Source organism: Fringilla coelebs (genome assembly GCF_963513975.1).
Source record: "Fringilla coelebs genome assembly, chromosome: 19".
NCBI classification, from domain to species: Eukaryota; Metazoa; Chordata; class Aves; order Passeriformes; family Fringillidae; genus Fringilla; species Fringilla coelebs.
In genome coordinates this window covers 9,651,323-9,672,894 of record NC_140045.1, presented here as the reverse complement: position 1 = coordinate 9,672,894, position 21,572 = coordinate 9,651,323, and the positions used below count along the sequence as shown (strand labels likewise).

Here is a 21,572-nt window from a genome sequence, read left to right as displayed (position 1 = left end):
TTGGCAAGGAAGGCTCTTTCTTTCATTTTTTGTTCATCTCAGTGCATAACTGCCCTAAACCAGACAGTGCAGCAGCAATCCAAGTAAAACATAGCTTCAGGTGCTCCCATTCCACGGTTTGAGGTGGGGCTGGCAAGGGCTGCCCTCCCCACCTGCTCCCTCAGCCCAGTGAGACAGAAAATAAAAAGTGAGTCCTGAACACACAGAATCCCTTCCCACACCAGCATCAAAGCAGGGCAGGTCTCTAAAGCACAACAAGCAAATAGGGGAGAAAATCAACACCTCGGGGCATGGAGGTGGAAGAAAAGATTTCAGAAGGGAGAGGGAGAGCAGAACCAACTCTGCCAAGGATGAGTTCATTACTGCAGCTCTCCTGCCTCTGCTGGGGCAGAGACACAGACTTGAACGTGGAGTTTCAGCTGAGACAAAGCTCCTCGAGCTATGAGACAGCCCTGCTTAGGAAGGAGATGGGCAGAGAGAAGCTCTGTGGTGTTCAAGGAGCAGAGACTGTAATTCTTGAACTAAGGAACGATGGAAATGGGAATGGTTTTCCTCTCCTGGGTACAGTTACCATCCCTGTGGAAGGAGAGGTGAGAATGAGTATCCACAGCTGGCAGAGCCACCAGTGCAGCCTGAGCAGTCACTGTGGCAGCAGCACAAGGAACTTTTTGTCTGTGTCAGCTCTGAGCTTGCCCCAGGGCTCACTGGGCACGGCTGCAGTCCTTGAGGGCTGTTTAGGCACTGACACACCCAGCGGGGCTCACAGCCAGAGCCTCAAAGCAAACTCCTGTCCAAAGGGGGCTTCAAACTCCTGTCTGGGGGCTTCAGGCCAGGAAGGATCCTTTTCCCTCAGGACATCACCCTCGTGTGCCTGAGGTTCCCTCCAGCTCCGCTGGGGCACTGATGAGCACAGCCCAGTGCAAGCCATCAGCCTGTCCAGTGCCATTTTCAGAGCTGGGAAAAGGCATTTCCTGCAGTTTCCAACCTGAGTATCCATCTATTTATTACCTCTGATACGACATGCAAGACAAACAAGAGCAGTGAGTTATTGGCTGCAAGTTTGTTATACAGGGGTTGGCATCCTCACTCCCCCTTTTTTGGGGGAAAAAACCCAAACCTAAATCAAGCCTGTTTCAAGCTGCTTTCTCCACTGCAGACAGCAAACACAGGAGGAAACTGCCAGGGTACAGCAGTCCTGCAGGTCTCACAGATGCTTTTTTTTTTTTTTAAATTTATTTATTTTTTAAATTAAATGACTACCAGGACAAAGTGTTTAACATGTTTTGAAATTATCTGTCTACAAGCAGGATATCAACCTGTTATTTCTACCTTAAGTCTCCATAAATGCAAAGTCTTGATCAGGACTGACACAAGCTACAGAAAAAAACTGAAAGAAAATAAAAAAAGAAAAAGCAATCCCAAACCACTGAATTCTCAGAAACTTACACTTTTGCTGATCTGGCAACCATCTCTCCTATCACTCCTTTATACACTAGGACAAAGAGGCTCTGGGTAGAAATTTAACTCTGAAGAAATGCAGACACATCAATGACACCAGGGGCTTTTTAAAAAGACTTCAATTTTTATTCAACAAAATTTTCAACTGAAAATACTTTTTCACAACAGAGGAGCAAGCAGTAACTGCCATGTGTGCATTCACAGAACATCACGAGCTAAAACAAAGATGGACAATGTCACAAACAGGGTCAGACACTCTCCTCTGCTTCTGTCCAACCTCATTCCGTGGCAATGGAAGTGTTCCTGCACAGGTCTTTGCAAGTGAGCTCACAAATCAAACCTCTACAGCTTGAGGGTTCTGCATAGAAATCTCCATCCCTGTGAGATGGTAACAGGATGTTCCAGCACAGTTTCCTCAAGAGTTCCACAGTTTCACACGTGGTCACTAAGATCTACAGAGAGCACAGGGTACAGGTGTCAGTGCTAGAACAAAGAGTGAGCCTACACTCACTGATGGAGTTTGCTTCAAGTCTCTGCTACACATCTGGACGTGGACACTGAGTGGTTGTCTCTGCTTCAACTCGCTCAGAGCTGAGCTGACTCTGGAGGGAGGCACCTACACAGGCTGCAGGCAGCCCTGGAACACACAGGGGTAACACTGACAGTCTTTCACTGCTTGCCCTTTTAATTTATTTTCTTTTTCCTCCCTAAAACAAACTTTCAGGTAGGTAAGACCTCAATGCAGTAATTAATAAGCAAACTTTTACAAGCTGACTCCAGATGCCACCTTCCTCCAGCACAACACAGGCAGCCTGGGTCTTCCCCCAGCAAGCAAAGGCAGAGGCATGGTGGGCAGAGGTCCATTCCTGTGGGCACACAGCTGGCATCCTGCTCCTGCCCCCAGTCTTCCAAAGGGGAACTGTGAGCTGCTTCAAAGAATCTTGTCATCTTTTACCAAAGGAGAAATCCACCCCTGCCTTCCAAGGACAATGGCTTCAGTGACAAACAAGTCCAAGACTCCAGGCCCAGCACAGCAGTCACTGCTTGGCCTTTTTTACAATGGTGCCCACAGCTGAGATCACCGTGGTTTTGGAGCCACTGGCACTGGTTGTCACTGTCACAACACCTGGCAGGGTTGCAGTGGTGGTGAGGATGGTGGGCTGAGCTATCGTTGTTACAGGAATGGCAGAGTCCCACTTGCTCTTCCTCTTCTGGGCATCTGTGAATTTGATTAAACCAAGCACAAAGATTAGCATTACATTAGAGGTCACCAATCCCTTCTTAACACCCTGTCTTGTCAACCCTTAATATCCCCCAGCTTGACCAGACAGCTTCCCCTTAGGCTAATTTCAGGATACACTGGCAGTAAGTAGTGAGGAGGAAAGGCAACTTTCCTCTTGGGGTACCAGGAGTCAGAGTAGAACTCGAGATTTTAACTCCAGCAAAAAGGGAGACAAGATCACTCCCTGCCCCAAAGTAGATTTAATTTCAACAAAGCACATGTATCCCACTTGCTCAGCTACAGGCACCAGACACACTCATCAGCCTCCAGTGGTTTTTGTCCCTTCCCCTCAGTTTCCAAGGCAGGAGAATGATTGCCAGTGTTTCCAAATCTCAAAATCTATCAGAACCACGAATACTCTACAACCCCAGACAGCAGCAGGCCTCTTGACCCACTAATAAGTCTCTTCACTATCCCACCTGGCCCAGCCTTCCACTCCAGAAGGACAACCATGGACTGCAGGGACAAGAGGAGAGCCAGTCCAATGCCCTTCAGCAGAAACACTCCCTTGCATTATCTACAGGATCAGTAAGGAGCCTCCAGGCTTCAGGAAGCACTAATCCCAGCATTACTGCAGCTTAAGGGCTACAGTCACAGCTATTCTTTACCTCCCACAGTGGTGCTGGATGTTGTGGTGGTTGTGGAAGCAGCACTTGTTGTTGTACCCTTTTTAGTGCCAGTCACAAATTCAATCTGGGAAGGGAGAGACACATGGGAGAAAGAGGAGAAGATGAAAAAATGAATTGTTAAGATTACACAGCCCTTTTTTAACCCATAGCACCTCTCTAAGTGTGATGCAAGACATTGCACTGGCCTCTGAGCTGCCCATCATGTGGGAAGGAAGACACAGACCTCAGGCCATGAGAATTAAGGATTAATTAAGCTGCAACCCAGCTCCTAAGACTGATACAATAAAAATGTGTTTGTCTACTGGTACAACAAGATTTGATACAGCTCAGACAGGATAGATCCTGGTCATTTAACTCTGTATTTATACAGTTAGAAGCTCATATTCATTTTCTTTTAAGGAACATGCAAGGCAAGTCCCTGCTTGTAGAATTTATTGTGGCTGCACCACAGCAGGAACCCTGGCAACAAGAGCTCCAACAGCACTGCAGCCTCAGAACTGCAGATCTGGGCAAGGGCATGATCAGATACCTGGGTTACTATGCAAAAAAACAAAACAAGCAGCAAGACACAGCATGCACTGCACAAAAAACCCTCCATGGACTGGAGATGGAAGCAGCCTTCTGCATCTTAGGTGGCAAATCTCTAACATTAAACATGTTCTAATGCCAGCCACTGGCTCAAAGGAGACACAGGACAGGAATGAAATCTCTTCCAAAGCTTCTCTGTGCTCTTTTTGGGGCATATCTAAGAATAACTGGGCTTGTCACAAAATGCACAAAGTAGGCCCAGTTTTCCTGGAAATTGGATGCAACAAGTTAATATCACAGAGAACAGAAAGCAGGTATTGTGTCACACTGAGACATGGTGAGGAAATTAAGATTTAACTAGGCTAGGCACCAGGCAAAATGTCATAAATTAAGGAAAAAGCTGTTCTTTATTCATTATCTTGCCTGCATCTGACTTACTGAATTCCATTTTTAGAGCTCTGGTTTAAAAATACTGACAAAACAGCAGGAAATCCAGTGGAATAAACAACCTATAAATGGACCTATAAGGAAGGGCAAATAACTTGATCTGTGAAGTTTGGGAAAAGAAAAGCAAGAATAAAGGAGAGATCTAGGATAAAACAAGCAGTTTTAACATAGAAATAGCAAAGCAACAGAATGAAATGCAGCAGGGAAAGAAACAACAGCCCTGGCCCTGCATCTCTTTAGGTTTTGTTTGAGCAGGTACCTTTGTGCGTTCCTTCTTGGCCTTCTCCAGTTTGTCCATCTCGATCTTCTGGGCTTTAGCTGAGAAAGAGCAGAAGATGTGAAGCACTAAGAACAGTAAAATTCAACAGTTCTCATTCATGCACTTCCCATGATAAAATTCAAATTCTATATAGAAAAATTAAACTGCCATGAAAGCAACTGCTGCTCTTTAATCAAAGCATTGCAGCACTAATTTAGTCATTTGAGAGATGAAAACTTTGCAGAACCAAATTAAAAAGCCTTTCCAAACTGATGAAGCATCAATAACATTCAGGCACATCCAACCAGAATGGAGTCATTAAAGAGCAGCATGTGACGACTTCTCATTTATACATAAAGTGAAGACTCCAGTGCAGTTAATTAAGTACAAAACACAAAGACCTATGCTAGGACAAGAAAGAGACTTCCTGGAATTACCTAGTGCCTCGTAATATGAATCCTCTGACCAGCCATGAGGATCAAACATGTCCTGAAAAAAAAAGAAATAAACCAGATTAGGGCTATTCCCACAGAAACAAAAAACCCAGTGCAAAAATGCTTTAGGTATTTCTGTTCTCTGATGATAATCAGAGGTGACAATGAGAATCATCACTGACTTCTTCCTGTATCCCAGTGACACAAAGGTCCTATCAGACCTTCTTCTATGGGATCACATTCTGTTGTGAATGATGAAACAGCTTTGAAGCAAAAAGGATGCTGGGGTAAGTCATGCATTTTTCTATTACTCAGCTTCTTTCCCCCCTCAAAGAGCTCCATTCAGAGCTCCACACTTCAGCAGTTTTGTGCAGAATCATTGTAGCAAAGGTTGAGACACCGAGGCTCAGTGCTACACAAAAATGTTCACTTCACTGCAGAGGCTCAGACTGAGGCTGCATTACAAGACCTCTAAGCAAGCAGGCTCAAGAAAGCCTGAAGTGAGACTTTACATCTCTGTTACCTTTACCAACTCCTTTTCCATTCAAAACACTGCTCCTCACCTTTGGATAATTTGTACCAAGTTCATCAATGGAACAAAACTGGATCAGCTTTTCATAGATGCTGCAGAGGAAAAGGAAGAGGTCAGAACAGAACCAGGGAGGTAGAAGGGAACAGAAGTGTTTCAGATGTGCCAACAGAGAGAGGTTGTCACCTCTTCACACTACAAAGTGAAATGAGAACCTGGGAAGCTACACCTGCCATGATAGATGTGGTACCCCATTATCCACAGTATTTCCTATTCCCCAAAACATCTCCCAGCTCCCAGAACTGTCACATCTTCTGAAGCACTTCATCCCAAGCCTTCACATTTGTAATCTAACCAACACACCAACTCCAGCTGCTGCTTTACCAAACACAAAGAAGAGTTTTACTATTTCAGTCACAAAATTGAGAAGGACAATTTGTAAGCAGCAGTCCTTCCTGTTCAGGATCCTTCTGCAACAACTCCAACAAACAGGGAAATTCTTCAAATTCACTCTGTGGGGCTGTGGTCATATGAAAAGATGGTGGCTCACCTGGGATTGCGAAATTCCTTTTTCCTCTGGATGATGTAGTTCATATCCATGCCCTCTTTCACTTTCCTCTCATACAGCTTTTGAATTTTATCCTACAGGAGAAAGATTATAGGGTGAGCCAGGATGAAAAGGAGCAGCACACCAGCTGACTCCTGTACATGTGGAAAGAAGCCAACTGAACCAGTGACCTCCTTAACCAGAAGTAGGATTTCACCTTTACACCAGGGCCAGGCTGCTCAAGAGACACTTCCTCCTTGAGTGTGTGAAGTACCTTCCTGAACTGTCTGGTAAAGGAATTCTCTTTGCAATTACTGAAGGCTTTAGTGATTAAAGATCTGCATACAAGGCACAGACTCCTCCTTTTTAGGCTGTTGTTTCCCTTCACAGCCATGACACAGAAAAGCCAATTCTGAAATCCAGAGGTTCCTCCACAACTCACAGCAACCACCAACACCCACCTGCAGCCTCAGGTGAGCACCTGAGACACAGCAGCTGGGCTACACCGCCCACAGGGCAGAGTTCCTGCTCATCTGTAGCCAGGCAGGGCCAGAGCCAAGTTCTGCTGGAGAACTAAACCCAGAGTGATCATCAGGTATTGCTGGGGGTGCCCACTGCAGCCAAAGGCTCTTAGGAACAATGTGCTCATAAATCCCTGCTTTGGTACCAGTCAGACAGAATCAGCTTCTCTCTGCACATCACCCACAAGGCACAAGCCCATGCCAAAGGCAACTTAACTGAGCCAGGATGCAGATGTCAAGCAGTCTACTCTCTAAAAGGCTGAAAGATTTCAAATCAAACATGATTTTTTTCCTTCCTCAGTTAGGTGGATGAGAGTACATAAAAGTGTTCCTGCTCTGGTGATGCTGAAGGGACAGCAGAGGCAGGAGCTTTCAGACAGTTAAGTGGTACTGCTAAAATATCCTCAGTAATTTCCATCATCTTTTCTTTATGACAGAAATTTCTTATGTACAAGAGGCACATAAAACAAGACCAGAGCTGGGCTTCATTCTTTCAGGATGGGAGAAGCTGAGTCAATTTTCTTTTGTTGCTTCTGGATAAGTCACTTCATGTCTCCCTCCCTGGACAGTCAAACACAGAGCTGACTATTGTCTGAGGGCTTGCTGCAGCCTGAATAAAGGAGGATTGTTAAGAGCTGATATGAAACTCAACAACCTTAAAAAAACTTTTATAAGATAAATTTTCATCAGCTTGTCACAAAATCAGCAAGAGGAAATGACACCATCTCCATGTCCAGCAACACATGGTGAGGTTTGAAGGAAAAAGGGGAATCTGGGGAGTAGAAATGACTGAATAGGTGTTCCCTTTTATCTCCTCCCCATGGAGCAGCAATGAGGTTCACCAAGTCCACAGATGGGCAACTACTCAGTCAACTTTATAATAAGAAGTCCTCTCTTTGGCAGAGTTCAAAATACAGTTTATCAGAGGAAAAAATTGACAAAAGAGCAAACCACCAAGAGAAAAGCCCAGAACATTTTGCATTCCTAAGGAGCAATCCCATCTCCATGCTCAAAGTGCTCTAAGATGTGGTTTGACCTGCCAACAGAGGACAAGCTCCCCTTTGATGTAACACACTAAACTTCTGTCAAAGGGGAAAAATTCTGCTTTATTCTGTCTACCCTGTCAAGCTCTGTGCATTCCTCAGGTCTAACACACTCCAGTTCATTGATGTCAGAACAGTAAAATCCTTCTACAGCACTAGAGGAGGTTTGGGTGTGCCCAGGTACAGTGTGTGGAGAAGAAAGCATCATCTGGGTGGTGAGTCACTCTGAATCACCACTGCATGTTAGGGGCTACTTTACAGAGCAGCCCAGGAGTGGTTCTTTACTTGTCTTACTGCTGGGCAGAAAACCAGAGTTAAAACTCCAGTGTGTGTTAGGAGACAGCAGTCCCTGCTCTTTCATTTGCACTCCACGAGGAGAACGCAGAAGGTTACTGCAAACTTGGTCACTGCTGTTATTTGGGTGTGCACCAGAGAAAACATGTGCTTGTGTTCTTTTGTTGCCTCTAAGCTACCAGCCTTCCCTCTAAATGTTTACCATCCAGAGACATGTAGGTGGAAAAGGAATCCAGGCATTGCTGCCTCAACTATTCCAGTTTAGGGGATTTCGGGCCCGTATAGAAAAACAATTTGTTCTTTGCTAGGGAGCTGAATTTGCTGAGGTAAGAGGAAAGCAGCCTTGACAGTAAACATTGCTTCTGTGTCACTGCTGGGATCAAGAGCTGTTTTAAAGCATAATTAACCCACAGAGGCTGGAAAGCAGCTTAAAGCTACTTTGAGATTCCTAAACTAGAATTGCTGTAAAGCCTAAAGCATTAACACAGTGCATTCATAAACTCAGTGTGGTAAAACCCAGCTTTAATGGTGGAGCTTTGCCTTGTGTGAAATTACTGAGCAGGGTTCCCAAATATGCCCTGAACTGCAAATCATAAAAAAAAAACAAAACAAAAAACCAAAAATGAAGTGGACTTATACCAACCTGCAATTGGTTAGAACATCTGCCAGGAGGCTCAGGAGGGATTTTGATCTCATCTGGAGACATGTTCCTCACTCTCTCTGAAAAAGAAGCTGGAGAGAGCAAACTGGGATGAGTTCTGGAACTACTGACAGGAATTTCAGCCATACAAGTCATTAAATTTGTTTTATGTCTTCGTCAGCACTACTCCCTCATTGGAAACCCAGGGCAAAGGTGATGACAATGCTGACAACTTGTACTTGTGGGGTTTTCAAGGGGCTGAGCAAGAAGCAACTAAAGAACCTGAAGGTTGGGTCATTAGAAGAGGGATGTGATGCTTGTTTTATTGATACCTACACTCTTGGAGAGAGAATGGGACCATGCATGTGGAGGAGCACAGGATCAATTTTATGCAGTCTGGCTCTTTGCCATTTTGGGGGAGACAATCACTTGGTGAATATTTAGTTCAGGACATACCTGGATGAACCAAAACGGCCCAAGGAGAGAACAATGTTCCCCAAGGCTGTCAAGAGTTAACCACAAGAAATTACATTTAATCCTTAGGTTAACACTTCCTGAACAGGCACTTTGATCTTTGCTTACAGAAACAGACTATTGCTAGAAAGAACAACTCGTCCTGCAGGACTGGGAACAGCCCAGTCCAGATTGCCAAATTTCCACAGCTGTTTGTACTGGGATATACTACTAAAGTACCTGATTGCCCTGTAAAATTAGTTTACATATTTATCAGCAAAAGAAACGGCCACATTTCCCCCCATTGCTTGCTACTTTCCCACTATTATGGGAAACCCAGGCAGTTCTCTGGCCAAGCCTTGGAACAGAGATTTGTGCCCCATTTAAGCAGCTGGGATTGTTTTCAAGCATAATTTGTCCAGGGAACACATCCCAGAGCTGCTCTGTAGTGGATAACAGACCTGAGAGCAGCACACAAGTCACATCGACCAAGCTTTTCACATGTGCAGCTCCTCAGTTCCACATTCCTCAGTAAAGCTCCCTGAGCTACAACTCCAGCACCCAGAGTTCAGCTCCTCTGGATAAAGGCCAGGAGGGCCCAAAGGCCAGACAGGGCTGCTGGAACCCTGGAGAGCTGAGGCTACAGATAAACAACACCACACACAATCAGTGCTGCTACAGTTTCCATGTCCTTTGTAAAAATGTGAAGCATTAAGGACAAGATCCTCAGCAGAGGAAAAGCTGGCAGGCGACCACTCATTCTGTTTGATCAAGATGTTGCTGAGGGTTAAATTCTTCAGCTGTTGCCAGTCAGGAACAAAAAGTGTCCTTTGGCATTTACCAAGTGGGAGCCTTTATGGAAGGAGGAAAGCTTGCCAGAGTCCCCAGAGAAAGGCAGGCAAAAGGAGCTCCCTGACAACAAGGCACACATTTGTTACAGGTTACAGCTGCTGCTGGGATGGGGAGGTTAATTAGAGCTTCAGAAAATCCAGAAAGACAGTGGCAAAGACACAGAGGGTGGGTAATACACAGCACACAAGGCTTGCTGGGAAAAGGTAAAAGCTGATTAGTGGCTTAAGAGGTTCACAGCAGAAGAATTTTAAAAAAAGGACCATTAAATCAAGACTTCATAAGGCAAAGAAAGCCCCTGAAAAAAATAATAATTAAGAAAATCAAGCCTAGCTCCACATTAAACATCCCACAGGCTCCCTTGTCTTTGCAGATGAGCCACAGAGAAATGAAACATTTATGGAAAGAACTGTGTGCTCATATAAACTCAGGAACTCTGGGCAGGACCTCTGTTTTACCTGCAAAAAAAAGTCATAAGAATATCTTCAGCAGTCCATTCAAAGCCCCCTTGAAAAAGAAATCAGTCTGGAAGCAGAACAAGAGCTTGCCACGAGACAATATATTTTGATGCATGACTTTTCAGGTTTGGTGCTCATTTCCTCCTTTGTTTGTTTGAGCCTTGTGAAAATAATCCTTTATCAACATTATGGGGGAAAGCATCTCTTAATGGTTTACAAGGAGCTGGAACTAAGGAATCTTTGCCTCCTTCAATCCCACCAGAGCTGGAGGCAGCTGAACACTGCCAGCAGCAAGGCAGGACATGCACCTCACAAACTGAGCACAAACTTGCAGCATTACTCAGTTATTTCATCACTTTGCAGCCAGCCTGAGGTGCCACATCACTGGGAAGAAAAGGGTGAGTTTAAGGGTGAGTTTAACCCCTTGGGGCTTATTTACAGTAAGGAAGTACAAATTATCCATGCCCTCCAGCAGTCCTCAGACTTGCTCCTCACACAGAATGGCTGATTCCACAGCATCTTCCTACCAGCTCTTTCCCTAAAGGAAAGGGCAGCTGTGATTATAATCCTGGCATTTGCATGTATGGCCACACACTCCTGTATAAAACATTTTGTGTTTTCCAAGTCCCAAGGGCAGCTTTCCACCATGTCTACAGCAGTAACTGCAGATGAACAGCTCACAACAAGGTGTGTCCTCACAGGATACATCCAACTGCTCTGTGCATCCTGTTATTCCTGTCAAGACCAAAGTTTTACTTTGACATGAGTCACAGGTAGTGACACTGGCTCCAGCTCCTAATTTGCCCTGTGATTTGCATGCTCACAGCCTAGAGGATCTCCAAGTGTGGCCCTCAGGAAGTGGCTGTTGGCACAATTAATCACTCCAGGCACACCCAGATTCTGGCTCACAGTAAGTAAATATCTTCCCCAATCAGATTCTCAGTCCTGACAAAGAACTAAGGCTGTGAAGCAGATCCCATGAGTCAGATGGGGGTTCAAGAAAGCAGGGGCCACTGCCCCTGAAATCTTGCTGCTAAAGGACACTGCTGCTGGTGCTTAGCCTGTGCATTCTCCTTCCACAAGCTGACCTAAAAATTAAACCTTCATCAGCACAAGCAGTAGGTGTTGGTAGCTTTTTGTGCAGTCAGCACATGCACTGTGGTAAAGGAGAGCCACTCCTCTGCTCCCAGCACCTCAGCAGTCAGTGAAGGATATGTCACAGATTTCAAGGATTTGCACACCAGATCTTGGTAAGGCAGAAAACTAAATGGAAATGCTACATTTAATGTGTTTCAGTTTGAGATAGATGGATTATGTGACCTACACCCAATAGCAGGAGACAAATCTGCAAAGCAGGAGAGGAAGTGGCACAGTGCAAACTGTGAGCTCCACTTTCAGAAGGAAATGACTGCTCTCAGTCCAGAGGCTGTGCTGGAGACATTGTCAGAGACCACAGAGGAATTTTGTTTCCTACAGATGGGTAGGAATGCTTTCCTAGTACAGAGAAAACCAAAAGAAGAGAGCACAGGAGCTGGCTGTACAGGACAGACACTGTATGGATCATGGCTCTTGGGTTAACTCTGCTCCCAGGTGGGATGAAGAACTCCTGTCCCTTTCAGGGGTCACTTATATGCTGTGTTTGAAGCAGCCACAAGGGATTAGAGGCAGTTCAGGTGCCAGTTTCTTTCTAAAGGTCACACTATACAAAGAAAACAAGGAAAGGCTGATCAGAGCAACAAGGGCTTCCCCTGGAGACACACAAACCGGTGGTGCCTGCTCTCTACAACTGCATTCCCTGGCACTCCAGTCAAGGCTGCTTGGCATAAACCAGGGGGTGGGGGGGGTTCTGATTTCCTGGCACCAGAACAGCCAAATCAGAGGGAAGAACTGGAGACAACAACATGCCAGTGAGTCACCCATCCATGGAAGGACACCAGGTCCCTTTCTGCTCCATGGGCTGAGAAATGCAGAGGGAGACCTGCAACTCAGCCATACTTTCTGCTCTTATGAACACTGACTTTGTGCTTAGATATCCCAAGGGCTGGAGAGAACATTTCTTCCAATCCAAAAGGTAAACAACCTTGCTGCAAAGAACTTCAGGGCAAAAAACTCCTACATCCTTCAAGTATTATTTCTCAAGGCTGCAGGAAACAGCAAATGCAATGTCGTGGCAGCACCATGAAATTTGATTTAGAGTGGTACAAAAAGCCCCAAAGGACAATGGCGATGTAGAAATCTACGAAAATAAGTTTCACACATACTTCTTTCTCATCCAGGGGACTGATACCTTCCCTTTCATTTTGTCATCCATTGATTATGTGATCACTACTTTGGCATAAGTCAGGACAACCTTGCCCTTCCCAGGAGCTCATCCCCACTGTTTTCTTTGTGCCAGCTCCAGTGCTCACCTAGCATGCACTAAGCACATCAGGGAATGGATCCAGCTGGAAGCCTCACAGGGGAAAAAAAAAAAAAAGAAACAACAAAAAAAGAGCAGTGAAGATGGATCCCAGCTGGCTCCCACTCCCAGAGCTGCTCCAAGGTTATTGTGCATCCGGGGAGGTAAAACACAAACAGTGCTTTTGGCAGGAGCCTACACTTATTTAATACTTAAGCAACTGCACAATCGCAGACTTTAATAAAGGTGATGCAGAAAAATGTAGGGTTGTCTTCTGAGAGGAGCAGGCCCACACTCTTTTCATGCAAGAAGCAGCTGTGGAAAACTGTCCAAGGAGGACCTCGATTTCCACAGACTGATAGAAAAAACTTGAGGTGTCCAGATTGGAGCAGTTACTCACTTTGTGTCAGAAAATCTTGCACCTTTTTTCATTAAATAATTTTAACTGTGAAAGTCCAAGTTTCCAGAAAGGGAGTGGTTCTTACATTACTCCAACTGTAAGTCTTGCAACAGTTCCTTTTCCACTAGATAAGATATGGTCTAATGGAACAGACATACAGAATCCAGCATGGCAAGTATGCTGACCTCTAATAACCTGGTTCTGCACAAAGCCAGCCTGCACACTGCTGTTGGAAAAGGATATTAAAGGTAAGATTGCAGAGACCTCAGTCCAGGTCTCAGACCCTCCAACACTGTTCACCCATGAGCTGTGACACTACCAAGTGCTCCCTGTGCTGCTTTTAAACCCATGTGCAAGTCTGGGCCAGGATGAGACAAAGAAATGCAGTCTGGGCAGTCACTGTGGGGAAAGGGGACTGACAGAATTGTAACCTCAGCCTTACACCTCCATTAAGAAAGGACTTCCCACTACACTGATGCACAGCTGCACAGCTTCACCCATATGGAAAATACAGAGGAAAACAGCAGCTGGCTTCCAGAGATTTTGCTGTAGTTTTTACCCCAAATGCTGCTGCCTCATCCATGCTTCCAGGGTGCATTTTGAGGAGGATGAGTAGATGGGAGAATGATTTCTGTTGCATTTAATGATGAGATTGGTTGAAGCAGCTTTGCCTTCCAAAGGCAGAAAATCCAACAGAGCAGTTGCAAAGTCTAGGCAGGCCAACTAAAAAGGATTTATAAATCCCAGGCTTCAGTGATGGCTGCTGTAGGAGTCACAGCTGAGCACTTGAGTATTTACTACCTTAATTTACACTTACCCCATTTTATGACTGAAATATCAAACTGATCTGAGAGATGAAGCAACTTCCAAACTCATTTGTTTTTAATGATATTATTATGTGATACCACACAAGGAGTAACCTCAGGAACAGAGCATCAGTGCAAGACAGTCAGAAATGCAATATAAAATGCAGTTTCTGTGCAGTTGCAAAGAGACCAAGCAGAGGATTGTATTTCAAGCTGAAAACCCTGGACTTTCCAAATCTAATAATGGTGCAATGAATAAATGAGATGTCACAAAAATCAAGTTTTAGTAACTATTAGAAAATATAGAGTACTATGTCAGCAGAGCAGCTGTAAATCTGTGAGTGGCTCACATTTAAATGGAGATACTCTCAGTGAGTTTTGGAAGCCACAGAACAAAGTCATCACTCCTGGTTCCACTGGCTCTGTCTAGACAAAGCTACACTTGGTTTTAAGCTCATCTAGAAAAACACCAACATTGCCCTTTACATACATGTTTTAAACATGGAATTATTTTCATATTTTTAGGCATGAAGCCTTTCTCCCAGAAGAAAAGTTCACTGAAAATATTCAGGCAGTAATTGAAATTACAGCATTGCCAGGGCAGAGGAAAAATGCTTTTTACAAAGTGAGACTTACAAGGTCTAGCATGAATAAAAACCTGTGAATAAATACTTTTGAGTGAACTTACCAACTAGCTCCTGGGGATCTCTTTTCTCCACTTCTGAGAATTCCTGCAAAAAAGAAGGAAGAAGCAGATTTTAGTCAAGTTATGCCTCCAATCTAAAACGCCATGCTGTTTATTTAGAAATGTACAACTTTTCTCTGAGACAAGAAAATAAAAATTAAGAATGAAATCCAATTTATTAGGTAAGAGGACAATGTCTGGAACATGGAAAGTCGAAGTCTAACAGGATGCTCAATTTCTTTGTAAAGCTAAATTTAATGAAAGAATTAAAGCTTTGTTTCACCAGGTCTTGGACACTGAACTCCTCTGGAATTCCACAGAAACTGCTGTACACAAAGCCTTTCCTCAAAACAGATCAAACCATAGATTCTTCATTTCTGGTGACTGCCCCTGGGCACCGACCAGGAGTCAGTGTTTTAGAGCACAGTTAGGTGAACACAGGCTGGATCCAGCCCACAGGAGACTCCTTTAGTCCTGGGAATGCCAAGCACAGCTCTGTGCAGCTCCCAGTGCTCTGAGCAGGATCAGCCTGCTGCATTTCCCCAGCCCAGGTGCTCCCAGAGCCAGAGCTCAGGGACTTCAGGGCAGCTCCTGATCAGCCTCTCCAGGCTCTGGGAGGCTCCCAGAGCTCTGCAGGCTCCCAGGCTGCAGAGGTTTGCCAGATGTGTGATGCTAAATTCACCTGTGCCACTGTGTCAAACCCTCTCCAAGCCAAACTGCCAGGGAGGGTGCTGGTGCTGCAGATGCTGTGCTCCCATTTTAGAAGGATGATCCCACTGTCAGCTCTCTTGCTGCTGCCTTCCAGGAGTGATACAGCCAAGCTGCTCTACCAGGGACTCAAGAGCAACCTGCACTGGCTTGCAGTGCTCTGTTTGGAGATGGCCACACAGCTAATCCCTGCCTGATTAAAGGAATTAAGGACACCTCATTTGCAGATGTTTGCAGCAGAGTGTGCTGAGCAGGAGGCATTAGGTAGGATAAAACACTCTTAAATATGGTTTCACCATACTGAGACCAACACCCAAATATTTTGGTGCTTCTGGGAGATCCCAGCAGAGTCACAAGCAATATCAAGCTCGGCACAAATAAAGTTTCTGAAACAGTACCAGCTGTATCCCAACATTGCCCTCTCCCTCTGCCTCCCTCCCAAAGACCTTTTGTGACTCACTGGTCTGTTGTCCAAAATTCCTCAGCGCCTCCAAACACTGAAGCCATTCATTGAACCTGACACTGACAGAATGCTGCATCCTTGCTGCTTGGTAACAGCTCCCTGACCCCCTCCTTTTCTCCATTTCCAGTCAGGTGAGAGGTGCATCAGGTGAGGAGAGAGCAGTGAGGTCACCAAGCCAGATGTGGGAACAGCCTGTGCCAAACTCACTCTGAAAATGACCCATTTTCAGAGAAGCCAAAGCCCTCTGGAAGCAGAAAAACACATTCTTTGTGTGGCACTAACTGCTACAGGGCATTTTTTATAGCCATTCATGGAAGACACAGAAAAAAAAAAAGAAGAAAGCACTATTTCTGCATTAGTACACTTGGATCACAAAAATACAAGGCTAAAGCTATTTTAGAAAAAGAAAGAAGTACACACATCTCCCCGGCCAGCTGGCCCCAGGCCCCTCTGAGATGGGCTGAAGTGTCACAGCTCCAACCCCTCTGAGACAATGCCTTTGGTGTGTGCATCAACAGCTCTCCTCCCAGCATCACAGAGAAAAATTTCAACAGGAACATGACATTTCAAAACAAAAAAAATGATGCCAAAGCAGTAGCTCTGTTTGGTGAGGGCACTGGACAGGAATCCAGAGAATCCAGACTGTGTTCTCCACAAACCTACGTGGATGGGGAGTTCACAGACTGAGCTTCAGGTCACCACTGGAGAAATCGGAGCAACTCTGTGGTAACTGATGGGCTGTGAGGACAAATCCAGATGACCACAGAGGCTGGAGAAGCTCACAGATGGAAGGTAAGATCTGTCCAGGCACATACAGTGACTCACCAGCAGTGAATACATGTGTCAGGAGGCTGCTCATTCCCTTTCAGGGGGGAACTTGCTAGATGGGTAATTAAAACTATTTCTCACCTTGGTTTGAGACAACAAGCAAGTGTTTGTTGAGGTGAAAGGAGGGAACAGCTTTAGCTCCAACCTTGACCAAACTACATCTTGCACTCTTATCTCCTGCAAGTTTTCAGTGGAACTGAGAAGGAAGTGGAAGAGACAGGCTATGCCCCTGAGCGCCTCCTGATCCTTCCTCATACCCTCATACCATTTATTATTCCATTATGCCTCCCATCTCCTTCTGCCCACTTATTGCAAGAGAAATAATCCCCCAATACAGCAATATTGTCAAGCAGGCCCTTAAACAACGCAGTGGCACAGCCAAATTCAGGTGCTTTAGACATGGGCTATGTGGCCCCAAAAAGGCTGCCCTCTTATTTGGGCCACTAACAGCTTTGCAAGGGGCTGTGCTGCATTTCTGACTTGTCCAGAAGCTCGTTTTCAAGTCTCCTGTATGCCTGGAATTAGTACCAAGCATAAGCACACAACCCTCAGGAAACATGAACTCATGTGCTGAGAGAGAATCTGATGGCCAAACCCCCTCCTGCCATGCTTTATATTAGACAAAAATCTCTGAAATGTCAGCTGTGTTAAATAGCATGTTCTAGGAACTTCCAGAATCATCAGTAAGTTTGCTTTAACCGGAATTTTCTTCTTTAATTTGCATCCTTTGAGTCTGTCCCATTTATAAGAGGCTAAATCAAGCCAGTCCTATCAGGCTCCACTGTTTTGCCCTGGCCCACACTTTCCCACCACAGCCACCCCAACAAGTCCAGTCCCCACAGGCCCCAGGCAAGACATCAGAGAGCCCAGAGCTACACCAAGCAAAAGCAAACACGTTCAGCCCTGGATTGCAGCCACACCTCACTGCCCAGGGACAGGAATTTTGCTTAGTGATGAGTTCCTTCATACCTCCACCCACTGCTCCATCCTGAACGAGCTGGAGACATCAACACCGCTTTTCATTAACTGGGGCTGCTTTCAAACCTCTTAAATGCTTTCAAAATACAAACTGATGACCACCACCTCCAGCGCTTGTTCGTATTTGCTCAGTTTGCTGTTGAAAACTATGAGGCAAGCATCAACAACTTGACTAAAGTTTGGCAGATGCAAGGATTAAGGAGTCTTGTTCAAACCTTTGAGTATCCACTGAAGATCCAGAACGTTCTAAAAACTTCCAGTGGAGCAATCACACCAGAACTGTTCTACACTCCCTTAGGCTAATTGAAGTTTGAGACACATGATGAGTACAATGAACTGATTAGGAAAGACAGCATAAAAACCACAAATCTGCAGATCTTATCTAATACATTAAGTGGAATGAAATGGAGAATCACCAAGTGGAAAAATAAGGTACAATAAATACTGGAAAGTTGCTACCTTTTGGTTATGAAAGAAAAGAAATATTTATGCATGGATGAGATATTTCTAAAGGAATTCCAAAGCATTTAAACAATGGAAAATTTGAAGGTAACTGAATTTTATGTAGGGAAGTTACCTAAATCCACTTAGGCAAAGGATCTCTCTGTAGATTCCATCACCAATACCCACTGTGTTGTGTATCAGCACCCCACGTGGAGCATAAAAGCAAGCAGGTGAGTGGTTCCAACAGGAGGGATTTTATGTCAAAACTCCCTATCAGAGTAAATATATGAAATTATTATAGAGATTTCAAGCATCCCAGAGCTAAAGGCATCACTTAAAGCGTTCATTTCCATTAGAATTCTGAGGCCTTTCAAAAAACAAGGCTAAGACTTTGCTAGTGACACCTGTACCAGAGTTGTCACAAACCAAACCCCTGAAAATCTGTACAGAAGCAACTCTAAACTCACTTATTGCTTGACTGAGTTTGAAAAAAAAAAAGGCAAAAAAAAAAGCAGTACTGTGCTTTATCATGCACTCAGCAAGTTGATTTTCTGGCTGCCATCTACTGTGCAGCCCTGATCTCACAAGATCAACAGTTTAAGGGCCCAAAGCCAGCCAGCCTCACTCCAACAGAGCCACTGAAAGGAGTCAAGGGCTGCCACGGTGCTCCAGAGCCAAGCTGGAAGAAGACTGGAAACACAAAAACAAGCAGGAGGGAGCCTCCTTCCCCCTGATCTGGAGACTAATAAAGAGCAGACTCTGAAGACCACAAGCTGCTATGGACAAAGTATTTAAAAAACCCAAACTGCACCTGTTTCAGAGATTTCTGTGCTTCTAAGAACAATTGTGCACATCAGCTCACTGATAGCAGACAACACTTATGCTGTTACTAATCCTGTTTGAGTATAGGGAAAGGTTTTTCATTTTTTCCACTTTCCCAAGCCCTGGACAAGATGACTGCCTGCAAGAGCCTGGCTCATGAGCACCAAGTGCTGGTTCAGTTTTCATATATCATCACCAGTTAAAGAGAAGCAAAATGAAGGGAGGGTGTGTACACACACACACAAGGGAAATGCTGCATTTTGCCTGGAGCTTTCACCTCACTGGGGTGACATGTGGACCATCTTTTCAGTCCTACAGTGTCTCCATCCAGTTACATAAAAAACAGTGTCTGCTCAAGCCCTAAGGAAAATAAAACCAACCCAACACAATCCTCACAGCATGGAACAGAGATGAAAGGAAGGAAGCAAAACAATATGAATCTGAGACTGATGAATTCCAGTTTGGACAGGCTTGCCCAGAACAGCTTTATTTAATGGAAAGAATGGACTGACTTAAAACAATGCTCACTAAATCCTTGCTGAAACAAGATCCATAAATCCAGCTCAGTGCTCACATCCAACATAACTGCTGGCATTAACTGTCACCACAAGGTATAAATTCAAGCAATTCTTGCAGATGCAGGTGCACATGTCAGTGCAGGTGCACTTCAAGCTACCAGGAGAAATGGTTCAAGAGGGAGGCAGAAGACACAAAACCAGACCCTGATGGCTTTAACAATGCAATTGTTAAACATGCAAATTTTTAGCATGCAAATTTTTTAAAATGGTGAAGCTGATGCCACGTTTGCCACTGCTCAGTTGCATTTCCAGACTTTCAGCCTACTGAAACCTGCAGCTTCATTTGTCCACTGACTTCCAGGTAATAACAAAAGCAACTAGCTCACACAGTACCTCCCCCTCAACATTTTCTTTTTTTATTTTTTTCAGCAAATGCTCTTGTGTTGCAGAATTTCTTCTCTCTCCTTGCTACTTCACGTGATTGTTTGCACATAAATTTAATGCAAATTTAAACTGGCAGCCACAAAATGTACAGACCAGTGACATCATTGTCAAGCAGTGTATTAGTTTGAAGATATTGCAGAGAATTTTTCAGTACAGTAGCCAGGGGATCTGCTGCTGTAACAGCTGTTACAGTGGATTTCTTGAATCTGAGCAAGAGCCAGCAACAAGTTTTTGTAATTTTCCCTCCTCTCTACAATTCAGAATATCTCCTGTAGTCCCAAAACACAAACAGCCTCTCTTGGCTGAGCATGATGGAAAGGAACTATAACTTGCAGAAAGTGTTAGAAGAGTTGTCTAAGCCAATAGTGATGATGGCCTTGCCAGAGCAAGCAGGTGAAATGCCTACATCATGCAGGCAGCAGAAGAAAGGCAACACCAAACCCTGCATTGTGCTTTTTTTCCTCCCCTTTCTTTTCTTTTTTTTTAAGGAACATGTTAGCAATTATGTTCTTGTTTTTCCTCTACAAAGATCAGAAGTGCTCATGGGAACAGAACACCAGAAATGTCTCATTTAATATTAAAAGTCCATGACATGATTTCATTTCTTGCTCCCCAGATCTGCCTGATGTTGGTGTGCACCCAGGCTGAAGGCAGCAAACAGAGTGCATGTCAAGTGCATTTAGAGTCTGGGGAAGAGAAAGCCAGGCAACAGGAGTACAATGCTTTTATTCCTCCTCCCCCCCACCCTTTTTTTTTTTTTTTCTTGTATTGTGAGAGAGGAGAATCCCAAGAGAAAGCTTGAAACAAGCACATTTCCTACAGCCATATCCTGTTTGCCAGCTCTGCTACATAACTCCAGGCAAAGTGCCCAGTTCAGCATAAGAAATTTAACTAAGAAAAACCTGTAGGGACCATGATCTAGATACCAAGAGAAATCCAGCAGTTCAGAAATAAGCCTCCATAGGAAAAAAGCCTGACACATCCACCCTTCAGTGACACTTATATACAGTCTTTACAAATCTGTTTGGAGATACAGTCACAGACAGAAAGAGAAGGAAGAACAATTCAAAGAGTCAGCTGCTGAAACATTCCCTATCAAAATGTGCATAGCTGACACTGCCTTTTACTTTTCCACCTAAATTACATCTAAAAATACACATTCATTAATGAAAGGCAAAAAAAAAACCCACTGAAAAAATCCCAACCAAGACCTGGCAAAACATTTCAGCGAGAAAGCGCTTTGGAAAGGAAGCATTCATAGCATAAAGCCTTTAAATAGCTTCTTTGAAACTTGACTCCATTCACCTGACATATGCTATCTGAGTATTTGACAAAGATTATTTGTTAGGAGTAACTTCCAGTTAAGGAACTGTGCGCCAGAACTTTTGCTTTCCACATGGAGGTACAATTCATAACACCTGCTTCCAGTGGAGCCTGGTCCCAAAGCTACCTGCTTCCCTTCACAGCCCCAGGAGTACAACACAGCCCAAAAATTCTTTCAAGTGATTTTTGCTTACTACAATGAAATAGAAATTCACTGGTCAAGTACCAGCAAGACATGACAAGGCTGGAGGTGTCCAGGTACTTGGATGATTTTATTTTTTACAGCTTGTTGCAGTGCAGAATCAAGTAGAAGGTGAAGGTGGGCTGTGAAAATTCTGAAGCCTCACAGCAGCAAAGGAAAGGCTCAGGAGAGCTTACAAAATT

The 21,572-nt window shown here is 44.5% G+C and overlaps 1 protein-coding gene across 2 annotated transcripts in view; it reads right to left on the bottom strand.

Annotated features, from left to right (window-relative positions):
• Positions 1–1,474: 1,474 nt before the first annotated feature.
• SAP30BP (SAP30 binding protein) overlaps positions 1,475–21,572 on the bottom strand; it is a 29,206-nt gene continuing 9,108 nt past the window's right edge. The window contains exons 3-10 of one of the 2 annotated variants that reach the window (XM_084218424.1): positions 14,664–14,706; positions 8,615–8,703; positions 6,117–6,208; positions 5,601–5,661; positions 5,041–5,092; positions 4,604–4,662; positions 3,349–3,433; positions 1,475–2,677 (exon numbers count right to left, since the gene is read on the bottom strand). In XM_084218424.1, the coding sequence (XP_084074550.1) occupies positions 2,496–2,677; positions 3,349–3,433; positions 4,604–4,662; positions 5,041–5,092; positions 5,601–5,661; positions 6,117–6,208; positions 8,615–8,703; positions 14,664–14,706 (663 nt within the window). In that variant the 3' untranslated portion in view covers positions 1,475–2,495. The remainder of the gene's footprint in view (positions 2,678–3,348; positions 3,434–4,603; positions 4,663–5,040; positions 5,093–5,600; positions 5,662–6,116; positions 6,209–8,614; positions 8,704–14,663; positions 14,707–21,572) is intronic. The other variant, XM_084218423.1, reaches the window with a different exon arrangement.